Raw genomic sequence first — 14,593 nt, forward strand, 5'->3', positions numbered from 1 at the left:
CTCAGACACTGATCAAGAGTAGCTTAAGATGCTCTCCTCCCAGAGAATTGTTATTTTCAGAGATGGTTATGGAAGACCATAGGGCACAAGGGCAGAAGAAGGGCCAGTGGGCAAAAGCTCCAAAAGGTAGACTTTCACTTACAGGAAGAACTTCCTATAGTAAAAACAGTGGAAGAGGCTGTCTTGGGAGATGGGTATGTTCCTGCAGAGGCTAGAGAATTACCTGACAAAGATACAGTAGGGAATATTCCTTTATTGAATATGAAATAGATTAGATGAACACTACAGTTTATCTTCCAACTCTGAGAACCTATGAGTCCAGGAAAAACTTTTAAAATCCCACAGATTAAGCTCTGATGGGGAAACTCACAGCATGAGCTGATAGGGGTAATCATACCATGAAGCCTGGTCCTGGCTCTCCTCAGCCTCAGAAATATACAAACGAGACACCCAAGGATGAACTGAGCCCAAAAGTTCCCTTCCAAAAGCTTCAGGGGAAGAGCTCCCAGAAACTTCCTTTGCACTGGAGCCTGGGAATGTGCCTTGGCCACCCCTGTCTGGCGCCTAGGGAGCTTCTCCTGCCCCCGCCCCCTGGAGCCTGTGGACTGAAGACTTCCCAGGGGTTATGGGAGCCAGGAGAGTCCCCCAGGACTGTCCCTTGCCAGGCTGAGACTCTCTGGCCCTGCCTACAAGCCTTCTGTCTGCTGGGGCTGGGGGCCTATTCCCTATGGGGTTTGGCTACCATGGAATCTGTCTCCAGTCACCAAGAGCCGCCTGGGATGCCGCATTCCACAGAAGTCTGGCCACTCTGGCGTCACTGCCAAAGTCTGGCCTGTAGCCAGCCCACAGCAGGAACTCAGGGCCAGATTGAGCTGCAGCATTTCCCTCAGGAAGCTGAGTTGACTCAAACAGGTAAGAATGTGAGATCCGATGCTTGTGCCCAGCTGCACACAAAAAAGGAGAACAAATGGCCTTAGAGCTGCATAAGGAAAACCCCCAAACAACCCTGGGCTTAGAGAAAGACGACAGGCTCAGAGGGTGTCAGCTTGTCATGCTGCTGCCAAAAATGTGATGCAGCTGGAGGTGCATCAGTGTCCCAGCGAGGGGAGGTCACAGGTCCACTGCTCTTTTGGCTGATAAGCCTCACAAGAGAGCACTGGAATCATCAGTTCTGGGTACCTTTTTTAAAGTGGACACCAGTGGAATAAAATGGGTACATGGAGCAGACAGGATGGTGAGAAGTGTGAAATGACATCTCTCCTCATGGGACTTTGGGCAAGTTACTCAATCTCTGAGTCTCAGTTTCCCAAATGAGCCAAGTCTAAGGATTAAATGCCATAACTGGGGAAGCCTCCAGGACGGAATAGAAGATCAAAGTTAGTCAAATGTAAATCTGATCAAGGTCAAGGGCTGGTGTGGATAGTAGTGAGCCTCCTGGCGTTAGTGTTTAAGCAGAGCCTGGACAAACTGTCAGAGATGCTGTGGATGGGCTCTTGCAGTCGCAGGCAGGCAACTTCTGCAGGATCTTCTGGCTCTGGGCTTCCATGAAGCCCTTCATACACTTTTCGGTTCTTTAGGTGTCTGTGGTATGAGACAAGGCCTCCTTAGCTGTGGAGTCCTGAGCCCAGCGAGAACGCAGGGAGGTGTCCTGCAGGCACAGGCTTTGAGGGGAGTGTGCTGCTGCTCCCCACCCAAGCCGACTGGGCTCGGGTCCCGCTATGCTGAGGCCACTGGCCTTAGTGACCAGGGAAGCCAGGGAGAGGAGAGCAGGAGAGAGCTGGTGAAGCACGGGTGCCTCCAGGTTGGGAGGTCCAGCACGGGGCTGTATGAGGAGGAGGGCGAGGGTTCCCCCCACACAGCACAAGGGCCAGCTCTCTCCATTCTTACCATCTGTATGCTCTGGTGGAACATCAAAAGGGCACAGAGCAGGTTACTGCAGAGCGTCCTTGGAACTGGGGACCAGAAGATCCAGCTCTCCTGCTTATAAGCTGTGTGACCTTGGACAAATCATTGGCATTCTCTTTGCTGATATGTAAAACAGAGTCAGAAATACCAGCTCAAACCGTCTCACGTAAAGGTTATGAGGTTTAAAATAATGGCTGTGCTTTGTAAGTCATAAAGTGCCAGGTAAAGTAATGATATGAGCATCATTACTATTATGTGAATAATAGTTATCAATACAAAGGAATGACGCTTTAATGGTAGGATTTCATGCATCAGTGGAGAAGATATTGTTGGGTGGTTTCCTGTCACCTGGTGCACAGTAGTTTAGGGTGGGCGGGGTAGGGTGTGGACTCTGGGCTAAGCTGTGCCGTGCCCTCTGTGTATCACTGACTTGTCCCAGCGAGGTCCCTGAAGATGCAGAAAAGTCACTTCAAAAGCAGTAAATGTCAGCTCTTGAGCTGACTGGAAAGGAAAGCACGGGTCTGGGCGAGAAACCAAGTCCACGGTTGAGGGTTTGTGGGGTTTTGCCAAAGGCACCTTTAATTTGCCATCCTGTGGCTTTCAGCAGACAAGCTGGGAGAGAGGAGCTCCTATCTAAGGTCCCAGCAGGCTGGAAAGCTGAGGAAGGAAAGACATTGACTCAACTCTTGAGAGCTGCTGGCCTGAGTCCAGCTGCCCCACCATGGAGGAAAGCCTGTGCTTGCTCAGCATATCTGAGACAGGAAATTGAGAAAGGGTCTCAGGGTCTGGCCCCAGGAAAGAGGCCAGGCCAAGCGCCTCGCCGGACACGCCACAGGGCTATTCTGATCAGCTCCCCAGGCCCCACTCCCCCGGTCCAGGACCCCAGGGGGAATGAGGCAGCGGGAAGGAATGCGGTCGGGAGGCTGTAGGTTCAGCCAGAGCAAAGGGGACAGCGTGTTTTCAGGCACCTTGGGACCTTTCTGGGATCACTCCTGCAGTCCCCAGTGCCCAGCTGCCTTCTTCTGAAAGGGTATAAAAGGCACCCAAGAATGAGCTCCTCCTCCTTTTGTGAGGGGAATTGCTGCTCCAAGGGCAGCACTCATCGGATTGGAGCCCTCCCATAATCAGTGATTTCCTAACGACACAAGAAATGTCCTGTGGGGCGGTCCATGAGACCTATGGGGACCCAGAGGGCCAGGTCACCCGAGGTCAGAATGTCAGCTACAAGTGATTAAAGATGTCCCTTAAAAGTTAAGACAGCCCCAAAATAGTCAGTTTCCCTGAATAGTCTGTTAAGGGACCTGGTCACTAGTGACTTTATCTGAACCTGCCTCAAATCTCACATTTTCAGCTTATACTCACAGGGGAACAAATTCCCTAAAGCAGTCCAGCTGTGGGAAGCAGGAAGGCCTTTCTTTGAAATTTACTTCTTCTAAACTGAATGAAGCCCTCTTAGTCCCGTGTTTGGGATCTGAGTTGTGTTTCCTCCTTAACTGCATGGCCCTTTAGACTCCAATGAAACCCCTTCTCAATCTTGGTCTCCTGGTACTCAAGAGACTTCATCTTTATGAGCTCTTTGTAGCTTGAAAGACCTGGCTGGAAAGGTTTTTGAGTATGTCTTTAGACCAGAGAGCCAGTGAAAAAGGACTTGCATAATGCCCCGGCAGAGGCCAGAGGTTATCAGGCCTCAGTCCTTCAATTCGGAACACTCATCACTGCCTTTCCCAGGTCTGTGGCTAGCACACGGCCTGGATCACAGCATCTTAGATCTGGAAGGAGATTTTTAAAAGCTGCCTGTTCCAACAGCCCTAGCCCCCAGCCCAGCATTTCACAATGTGCTGACAAGTGGCTTGGACATCAGCAGTGACGCGGCAGCCACATACCGCTTTCCCGAGCAGCCATTTCCTCTCTTAGCATCAGAGACTTTACTCACGTCTTCCAGTAGGTTTGCGTTTGGCACCAGTTCTGCCCCATGACAGCTGCTGGAGAGCTGAAGATACTGAGTCATGGGCTCCTTGAGACTACTGCTGCTTCACGACAGCCCCTTTAACTTTTACTCATAGAACAGATCTGCCAAATGCCTCAACCTCTAGGTCTCTCTCCTCTGAGCACTGTCCAGTTAGAGTTCGTCCTTGTTATGCTGTGACCCTCAGACTGGAAGCAACATTGGAGGTGTGCTCTGATCAGCTCAGGATCGGGGAGGAGCCTCATCTTCCTCCTGGACACATTATGTGTATTAATGTTTCCAAAGGCTGAATCTTAGAATCACTCCTCATGGGTCTAACCCATAGCCAAATAGAAAGCCAATGGTGTCTGAAATCCCTTCATTAGCAATTCAGCCCTTTGGCTCTGGAAGATTTTACAGGAAAATAAAAAGGGAGCCATGTAATGGGAAATGAAAACAGACTAGCCGCATGAAGAGCCCTAGGACACCACCTCTGCCGGCATGACCTGAAAGCTCTGTCCACCTGCAGTTCTCTCCCTGGTTCCCCCGAGTCTCAGAAGTAGCACCTCTCCAGAGCCCCAGGATGTAAGGCCCAGCTCAGATTCCAGATGACAGACCCCAGATCAGTGAGTGTGACGGAGACGGGAGAGCAGGCCTACAGGGAGGAGGTTCTGTAGGTAAATAGCCTAGAGGCTTTGGCCACCACTGGCCACCAGGTGTCACTGCCACCTTGAGAACAGTATCCCTAAGGCACTCCAGAGTAGAGGGTCCTTTGCCATGGCCAACTCTCAGGGCAGCCCTAAAGCCGGCAGGCCAGCCAGGCTGAGGCCAAGCTGTCATCAGCCAGAGAAGGCTTTGCCACTCACCCCCTCCCTGCTCGTAGAGACTTAGCGCCTCTTACACCCTCAGAACTGGGCACAGCAGGTGGCCTGGGCCCAGCCCCATGACTTTGCTTTCTGTTTTCTATAATTAAGCCACTTTGGTCTAGGCGGTTGGCTGACAACAAGAGAAGGGAGGCCCTCTGCTCACCTCCCCTGTCCCTAACCTCCTTTAGGCTCTCTTTTAGAGTCAAAGAAATGAAAGCTTTAATGGGGGAGCTGTAGGCAAGGATAGAGAGGGAGAAAGAGAGAAAGGTAGACAAATGGCTAGTCGTAAGTCTGTCCTGGTCTTGACCTAGAATACTGGGCAAGAAGCAGTATCTAGGGCTTGTGACTCAGGCCAGAAGCTCTCGCAGCCTGAGCTGCCAGAGCCACAGAAGAAAGAGGCCAGCAAGAGGGGCCTGACCGTGAGGTGTGGAACGTGAGTTAGTGGCAGCACTGAGGGCTCAGCTCGCCATTCAAAGTCCTGGTGGGGACCTAGGTGGCAGGCTCTGGTTTACATCTCTTCCATTTGCACTCTACTAAAATTGTTCATAGAATCCCGACACCAACTCCAATATGCTGCTAGGGCTGTTAAAGACACTTATTCCAACCAGGAGCTCGTCCAACAAATATGTATTGCAATGGCAGATCAAGGGAGGGGTAGGTGGGAGTGGTTTATCACTGTTGTTTATACAGAATTGCTGTCACATGGTGATAATAAAAAGCAGCAGATTAGTTTTGTTATTGTTGTTCAACTTTCCTACCCACGATTGACTGTACCTGGGCAGACCATGCCCCCACCCCTCCTTAGTGTACCCAGGGTACACATCCAGTGGCTGCCAGGGGCTGGCTACTCTGCCAGACCTGAGGGACACAGCAGTGAACAAGCCCTACTCTTGAGGCACCGACATTCTAGTGGAAGAGACAAAGAAACACAGATGAGAATGATTGTAGCTGATAGCAAGTGATGTGCAGAAAATTAAAAAAGGGAGGGGTGGAAGCCAGTGACTAGGTGGCAACTTTGGATTGGAGGGTTTAGGAAATATGTTATACAACCATGAAAGAGGCAGCCATGCAAAAATACAGGAAGACCACCTCAGAGAGAAGACACAGCTAATGCAAAGGCCCTTACCAGCATGGCGAGGGCACAGTGAGCTAGGATGGTATGAGGGCACTGCATTTATCACTGTGGCCCTAAGTCTATTAACTAGTTTTAAGCACATACTTTGGGGTAGGCCTGTGCTAGTCAGTGAAAACACAGACAAATAAGGCTTGAAAGTATTTGAGAGACATTTGCTAAATTAATTTAATTATGTATGTAGTAAAGAATTTGGTCTTGCCCAAAGACAGATCTGGCCTTTACTCATACCCCCCTCCCTCCTTGGAAAGTAGCCTCTAAACTCTTGGAATTTCCTGAGTGACAGGAGTGTCTCTGTTATTCAAGGTGGCGGCCCCTCAGCCCACCTGATGGTGCATGATAATGAGGTGACTCATGTTGGGCCCCTCAGGCCCCTTGGTATTAGACTGACCTCCAGGGAGGGGAAAGTTGGAGACTGAGTTCAAGGAGGTGATCAATCAAGCAAGCCTACAAAATGAAACCCCAACAAAAACTCTGAACACTGAAATTCAGGTGAGCTTCCCTGGTTGGCAACACTCCATGTGCCTTATCACATATGGATGCCACAGGATAATGCATCCTAAGGACAAAAGCAGTTTTGTGTTTGGAACCCTCCCAGACTCTGCCTTATGCATCCTTCTTTCACTTATTTTTGACCTGTGTCCTTTCCCGTAATACACCTGTGAGTATAATAGCTGTCAGGAAGTTCTGTGAGTCCTTCCAGAGAATTACTGAACCCGAGGGTGGTTTGGGGAACTATCTGAACTTCCTGCTGCTGTGAGGAGTGAGGGTAGTCTTGTGGAGGACTTAAGGGCCTTTAGACTTTGCAGCTGGGCTGACTCCAGGTTTCATGTGACCTTAGAATTGAAAGGGATCTGAAGATCATCTAATCCAATTCCATTTTATAGGTGAGGAAACAGGTCTAGAGATGGGAACTGACTTACCCACAGTCACGTAACGTCACGGCAGAGTGGGACTAGCCCCTGAGTGTCTTGACTCCCAGCGTGGTGTGCTTTCCACAGTTTTACAGTTTCTGTTGTAACTTCAAATGTGAGGCTCAGCAGAGAAAAACTTACCCTGAAGCCAGACTGGCTTTGCTACAAGGAAGTTTTGCAGGTGTGCCTATATTTAGGGAAGCTCATTCCCTACCAGGTTTCCTGCCTTGACTCTGACATATTTCTCTTTAAAATATTTAAGCTGAAATATGTAATGTTTACAAAGTAAGGGACTTATATGAAAGAAGAATCAAAGCTTTCATTGGGTGAAAACACATTTTTTGGTAAATTCTTTCTTTTTTATTGAACTTCTATCATTTTCATATAATCTAAATTTTATAGTTAGAAGAGATCTTAGCGATTTTTTCTGGTTCAACCCTTCATTATACATGCAAAGATGCTGGGGCAGAGAAATAGAAAGAAATCTACCAAGCTGACCTGGTGAGTCAGTGGCAAGGACAGGCTGAAATCAGGTCTCCTGACTCTCAGCGTAGCCTTCATTCAAGTCAGGATGATTTCCCTTTAGCAGGCCAAGACAGTGTTGCACACATGTATAAAAGTACTTAAGCAACCCTCACAGAATCCCAAAGCAGCTTATTTTTGCTTATCTTGCCTGGGCAGCATCAGGCTCTCTTACTCTGTCATAAATTCTTTAAGCAGCTACCAGATATTCTCTGTATTTCTCAGTGGGTAAGGGGGGAAGGGGGCTCTTGTCACTTTTCCTCTAGAGCAGGAATGAACATCAATCTGCCAATCCCATCACTGAGACAGTGTGGACTAAAAGGCAAGACTAGGACTCAAACACCTTGATTCCATCAGATTTACAAAATCATAAAATCTACTGCAGGCCTCATATTATTTTAACCGGGAAAATCTTTTTATCACCTCTAGTTAAGTACAATATTCAAATAATGGCCTTGTTTCTCTAACAAGCAACTAAGGTGTGTTCTCCTAATTACCCTACCTAATTATCTAGTGACTACATTCCTGAAGCACAGGAACAGATTCTTGCACTTGGTCAGAGGCCCCCAGAGTGTGAGCCACCTATAGAAGGTGTGAAACAAACACAAGAGCTAATCTATGGTAACATCCCGCCACATGGGGCCACTCTCAACTTGGATACCCAAAGACAGCACAGATGTTTCTATGTTTCTATGCTATGATTCTGTGATGTTCAAATGATGAGAAGATAAATGTGGGCTAATTTGCTTCTATACTAAATAATCCAGACTATTTTATCTTGTTTGTTTTTTTTTTTTTTTTTTTGCCCTCTCCCCCTCCTTTTCTTCTTTCTTACTGAAAGATTTCAAGAATCCAATTACTTGGCTCCTGATGGCACTATAATCCCAGCACTGATCTTTAGAAAAGGGAGCGATGATCTCAAAGCCTAAGGCTGTAGGGAACCCACACCCAGAGGCTGCTTACGTAACAACACAGGTAGCCTTTCCTGAGCATTTACCATGTGCTATGCCATGTGTTAGGTTCTTCACTTCATCTGATCCTTGTAACAGCCCTAGAAAATAAGGCTGTTTTTAGATCTCTCCTGAGCCACAGATACGGTCCTCGTTCAAGGTCACAAAGCTAGTAAATGGAGGGTCCAGGATTCAAATTTGGATAGTTTCTGCTTCAAAACCCACATTCTGAATCACTATTCTATTCCACCTCCCTAACTGAAGTAGGATCTCGAAAGCAAGATTGCTGAGAGATTTTCATTATAAGGGATAAAACCTGAGCCCTGGAAAGGGTAGTAACTTCCCCCCAGAGTCACACAGCTGTTTAGGGGAAGAGCTAGTCTAGGACTCAGTTCTTGGATTCATTGTCCCAAGTTCTTACTACTCTATTATATGGTGGAGAGAAGAGTTTGGCGATATTTTTGAAAAATGAGCTACCTCCTACATGACTGTCTTTAGCCCACTCTAGTGCCACAGGGCCTGAGGTTTCACAAACACCTCATTGTGGATTTCCCACTAGACCTGCAGCTGGAATACTGTCACTGTGAATGTGACTGCCCGGAGTCACACACCACAGTCAACTGGAGAAAGCGGCCTCGTCTCCCTCAGGAAGGAAAGCAGAACTCGAATATGAGTTTTACCTTGTCACTCTCGCTCAGAAGGAGGGACCTGACTCTCCCCTCTCTCCAGACCAAGAGATCTGTCAGAATCACCCTTCTTTCTCTACAAATGCGGCAGACCTCTCAGGCAGTGAACAAGTAATGAGAGATCTGATCCAGCCCTTCCTCAGATACCTCCCAGTTTAAAAGTCCCAGGGGAAACAGGTTCTAGTTCCCTGGAGTCTTCAAGTTCAGAGGGAAGAGAGCCAGTACTCCATCTCTGGACAGTTCTATAGCTGATCCTGCAGCTTGCTAATGAGAAGGTTTCTATAAGGGGTGGTAGAAGATAATCAGGTGTCCAAAGGGGAGGGAAGGGAAAGAGAGGGAGAAGGAAAAGACTACACAGAGCCCATGCAGGCCTATGGGTGTGTGACCTCTGCTCCATCCTAGAGCCACCAGTCCAGAGCAGTGGGCTTGACAATGGTTCTTGGCTCTCCTCTGTCTCTTCCCTGCTTACCTGTGGCTGCTGAGTGGTTAAGGGTCTCTGAGGAGACAGGATAGGGGTCCTGGACAGCAGCTGGTTCATCTTGCTGATGACCAGTTCGGTGATGAGCTGTCTGTCCTCCACTTGGTGTTCCCCAATCAGCGGCATACTACAGTCCATGACCTGGTGGAGGAAGTGGCCCAGATTAGGAAAGGGCCTGGAAACATCCAAGGCCTGGTACAGTCGTTCAGAATGAGCAGGACTTAAGCCAGCAGAGAGAGGTTGGGGTGAAGTTGGTGCTTTTGTCTTCGGCTGGAAGCATGTTCCTTTGCATATATTGGCCTTTATCCCCTTCTCCTGCAAGCCTTTGCCTTGGGCCTCCCCCAGACTTCACCCATGCCAAGGCTCAGTGAGACTTCAGTCTGGTGGCTGAAGGTAGTGGGGAGAAAGAGAGAGCAAGGAGAGAGGATGCCTTCCCTTTTCACCACCAATCCAATTTTTCCTGTACCTCAAGGTCCAGGTCAATGTTCCTCCTTTAGGGAGTGTCTGCTTGCCCAGGATCATAGACTCTGTAGTCCAACTCTCTCATTCACGGATAAGAAAACTGAGACCCACCGAGAGGTGGAAGGTATGACCATCCAGAAGTTACATGCCTAGCAGACCATGGAGTAGATGACGAAGCCCACTTTGGGCTCCTGAAATGAATCCTCTGCAAATACCACCAATTCTTGGCAAGGAGCCTCTCCTGCTCCTGGGAAGACTGGACGGGAATGTGTGTGAAAGACCATATGGCCACTGACTCTCCCTTTAATACAGGAAAAGAGTCAGCAAAATTGTGCCAGGGGCTCAGGCTGAGTCAAGTGTCTCAAGGCTCAGAGAAGGGCTAAGAAGAATCTCCTGCACCCAGGAGACCTGAGTTCTAGTCCAGGCTGAGACACCGATTCACTATGTAGCCTTAGGCACATGTTCATGGCATTAGGCCTCAGATGTCTCACTGGCAAAATGAGCAGACTGGACCAAATGGTTCCCAAGACCAGCTTCCTGAGACCAAGAATGGCAAAACCACTAAAGTCTTCCCAGAGGAGTGGCAGGCTAGGACCTAGGAACCCAAGTCTGGCATCTCTTACCAATGGTGTGGGTCAGCCTAGCTGGTTAGAAATAATATCTCCCACTGGCAGGTGTGTTTTTGCTATGCATACCCCCTGTCATCTGGAAACCTTCCCAGGGCTCAGAAGACTCTAACATAAATGCAGTCTGTGCTGCCCATGTAAGTCTCAAGCCAAAAGCCTGGCCTCCAGCCTGGGGGATTGTCTCTTACTGAGATACTGTGTGGGCCAGACTCACCTCAAAAATGTAGTCTTTCCCATCTTTGCCATGTACAGCTTTGACAGCACAGATGTCCAGGCCACCAAACATCTCAGAGCAGGTGTCCACCCACAGCTTGTACCTGGAGGGGAAGGGAAAGGTGTCCCGAGGCTGGGGCATTAGTCCCATGCTCTCCTTGCTGTCTCTACCTCTCCCAGCCCCCACCCCATCCCTCCCGCCCTCCACCCCCATCAAATACACTGCCTTGTCTACAGGGCCCTCCTGCTTTGCTTTCCAGATCCTACCTGCCTTCCCAAGCTCAGGACAGGTCTCACCTACTCCAGGTGGCCTTGCTTGGCCATGCCAGCCCACAGTAACTCCTCCTTTCCTGGACCTTCTATGGCATGTCTGGTCTTTATCTCCACAATTCAGCACATAACCCATTCCTGCCTGATCTTGTTAACTGGGTGCTTGGGCCTTTGTGTTCCATCTGTCTGGCCTGATCAGAGGCTCCCTTTGGGCAGGGCTCATTTCTTACACCTCCTCATCTAGGGCCGCCTCCCCTTACTTACCTGTCTGACATGGCGATCTGCTCCAGCATTGCAGAGCCAGTGTTTGTCTTCCAGTTCCCTGAGATCGACGTCCTCCTACAACAAGGTCCCGCCAGGACAGGACAGACAGTGAGCCGGGCCAGCAAGAGGAGGGCTCACCACCACTTTTCCCACCTGCTTCTCCCGCAGAGAGCCGGGGGCCTGTCTGCTGAGCCTAGAGCCAGGCTGCCTCCACCAACCCCGGCCTGCAATGCCCTCCTCCTTTCTACAAGAGTCCCACCCAGACTGCTCTGGCTCCACGGAGCCTTCCCTGATCCTTTCAACCAGATGAGCACTTGCTCTCTTTAGAACACCTAGAGGACTTTGCCTGCACCTCACTTAAAATCCTGCGTCTACTTTTTACTTTAGTTATTTGAGCTAAGTCTTCTGTCCACAAGTCCATTAATCACTTGAGGGTATATATTTTGTCTTGTATTCCCAGCAGCCTACCCACTTGGTATCTCGGCTGAGTTGGTGTATACAAACTGAATTCTATTGATCCTGGAAATACCCTCAGGGTTCCTGTGAATAGCTCCCCATGGCTTCCTTACTAGCTCACTTATCCATTCAGTAGTTACTTTTGAGGGCCTACAGTATCAGCAACATGGCTCTGGACAAGTCAGTTAACCTCTTCAGGCTTGAGCTGCCTCATCCATCACGTGGAGCTGATGGAATCGAGTCCCCAACCCCTTCCCTTCCGTGCCCTCTGCACCCTCCCTCCAAGAGCATGTGTTAGAGGCAACTAGTCTTGGACGAAATAGGAGGCAGGTGACCTGGTTTCTGGTTCTGCATTTGCTCTTGACTGGCTGGATGACCTTGGGTGAATCACTTCACCTCTCTGCGCCTCCCTTATCCCTATGTAAACACAGGGTTGTCATGAGGACCAACGGATACAGTTTTAAATAAACTGTAAAATACCAAAAATATGGTTTTTAAATTATTAGTCTTCACTCAGACATAGTCAAGAGGAAGGGGATGGCCTAGGGGACAGAAAAGCCCTGCTCAACTACTGACAGAGTCCTTCACCTGCTGTCACTCACTATGACTGAAGACTGGATGATGTGCTTCTCTGCTCAGCAGTTCTCAGGAGTATTCTCGCAGAGATCTGATTTCAGACACTGAGAAACCGAGACACACGCCTGGTACTTCAGAGCCCTGAGCCAGCCCAGTGAGCCGACCGATATGGCAGTAACAGCTCCTCACATCTGTAAAGCACTGACTACCTTCCAAGGTTCTTCCTTCCCAAATCCCTTGCCAGAGCCTCACTGCAACTGCCCTGTTGTGAGTAGGCTGCGATTCCTGCCCCCACTTTACAGACAAGGAGATGAAGACGCAGAAAGGTTAGATGACTTGTCCAGCATTGTATATCTAGTCAAAGTAGACACAAGATAAAGACTCAGGACTCTTGGTTCCTTCATTGTGCTGCGCTTTTACCTACACCCCACTACCTAGTTCAGAAAAGACAAACAACTGACAGCTGAGTGGCTTGCAAAATATGAACAGAAACACAAAGACAGATCATAGTAAAAATAATGCTGTCTTCCTAACACTGGTGGTTCACAGGTGTGTTCCTGTGGTGAGGCTGGACTCCTCAAGGACAGGGGCAGAGAGTCCCTCACTTCCATGTCCCCAGCACAAGGCCACGGTACATAATAGGGTCTCAGAAACTTTAAGTAATAATAATGTCCCTTATACTTTACACTTTTCTCTAACAACAGGATGCAGGGCACAGATCCATGCAGGCTACCTGGGGCACATGGGAGCAGAAGGGAAACTGAGAAGCCATTTAGGGAGACGCGCAGGTCATCCGACCTCCACAGAGGGACCCACATTACTGCCTACTGACAGCAGAGCAGGAGCGGCGCATTCTTTCCACCGACTGTGGCTGCCTCTAGGTCTCTAGGGTGAGGGCTGGGGGAGGAGGGAAGAATCTCAAACCTTATCTTGACTATTGCCAAGTCAGTTCTTTCTTCTGAGAGCAACAGAATGGCCAAAAGTTTGGGGAAGAGGAGCTGAGAGGGCCTAAACATTCCCCCAAATAACTGAGGGTCCCTTGCAAATAAAAAAGTAAGTAAATGGTCATCATCAAAAAATCTACAAACAATAAATGCTGGAGAGGGTGTGGAGAAAAGGGAACCCTCTTGCATTGTGGGTGGGAATGTAAATTGATACAGCCACTATGGAGAATAGTATGGAGGTTCTTTAAAAAACTAAAAATAGAACTACCAGATGACCCAGCAACCACACTACTAGGCATATACCCTGAGAAAACCATAATTCAAAAAGAGACATGTACCACAATGTTCATTGCAGCTCTATTTACAATAGCCAGGACATGGAAGCAACCTAAATGTCCATGGACAGATGAATGGATAAAGAAGATGTGGCACATATAGACAATGGAACATGTACTCAGTCATAAAAAGAAACGAAATTGAGTTATTTGTAGTGAGGTGGATGGACCTAGAGTCTGTCATACAGAGTGAAGTAAGTCAGAAAGAGAAAAACAAATACTGTATGCTAACACATATATATGAAATCTAAAAAAAAAAAAGGTTCTGAAGAACCTAGGGGCAGGACAGGAATAAAGACGCAGACATAGAGAATGGACTTGAGGATATGGGGAGGGGGAAGGGTAAGCTGGGACGAAGTGAGAGAGTGGCATGGACATATATACACTACCAAATGTAAAACAGATAGCTAGTGGGAAGCAGCCGCATAGCACAGGGAGATCAGCTCTGTGCTTTGTGACCACCTAGAGGGGTGGGATAGGGAGGGTGGGAGGGAGACGCAAGAGGAGGAGGATATGGGGAAGTGTATGCATATGACTGATTCACTTTGCTGTGCAACAGAAACTAACACAGTATTGTGAAGCAATTATACTCCAATAAAGATTTACTAAAAAAAAAAATTATAAACTTAAAAATAGTAGGAATTGGGTGAATAAAGGTAAAAAAGATTCTGTGCTTCAGTTCTTCACAAGGGCTCTTCCCTGCATACTTATTGGGGGCCTACTACATGCCTGCTACTGTACAAGGAAGCAGGGCCACAGAGATGACTCCGGTTCTGCCTAGAGAGCTCAGAGGAGCGTGGTACAAATACCCAACGTGTGAAAAGCGCTCAGCTAGAGGTGTGCAAAGGGTTACAAGAAGGGAGTGCAGGGAAGGGACTCCTAACTAACTCCAGGGGTGGGGAGTATACGCACTAAAAGGAAAGATGAGGGAAGAAAAATGAAAATAGTTGGTGAGAGAGGGATGCTGCTCCACCCTGACATCTGCTCAAGTCCTGAGTGGCAAAGATCAAATTCATATATTGTAATGTTCTCTCTTTGTAAAGAAAAAC

At 48.5% G+C, this 14,593-nt stretch overlaps 1 protein-coding gene across 1 annotated transcript in view; it reads right to left on the reverse strand.

Annotated features, from left to right (window-relative positions):
* Positions 1–14,593, reverse strand: part of SYN2 (synapsin II) — a 177,666-nt gene that overhangs the window by 11,183 nt on the left and 151,890 nt on the right. The window contains exons 8-10 of the mRNA XM_082639403.1: positions 11,234–11,308; positions 10,701–10,803; positions 9,390–9,539 (exon numbers count right to left, since the gene is read on the reverse strand). Coding sequence (XP_082495529.1) covers positions 9,390–9,539; positions 10,701–10,803; positions 11,234–11,308 — 328 coding nt within the window. The remainder of the gene's footprint in view (positions 1–9,389; positions 9,540–10,700; positions 10,804–11,233; positions 11,309–14,593) is intronic.

Source organism: Mesoplodon mirus (genome assembly GCF_964341445.2).
Source record: "Mesoplodon mirus genome assembly, chromosome: 12".
NCBI lineage: Eukaryota > Metazoa > Chordata > Mammalia > Artiodactyla > Ziphiidae > Mesoplodon > Mesoplodon mirus.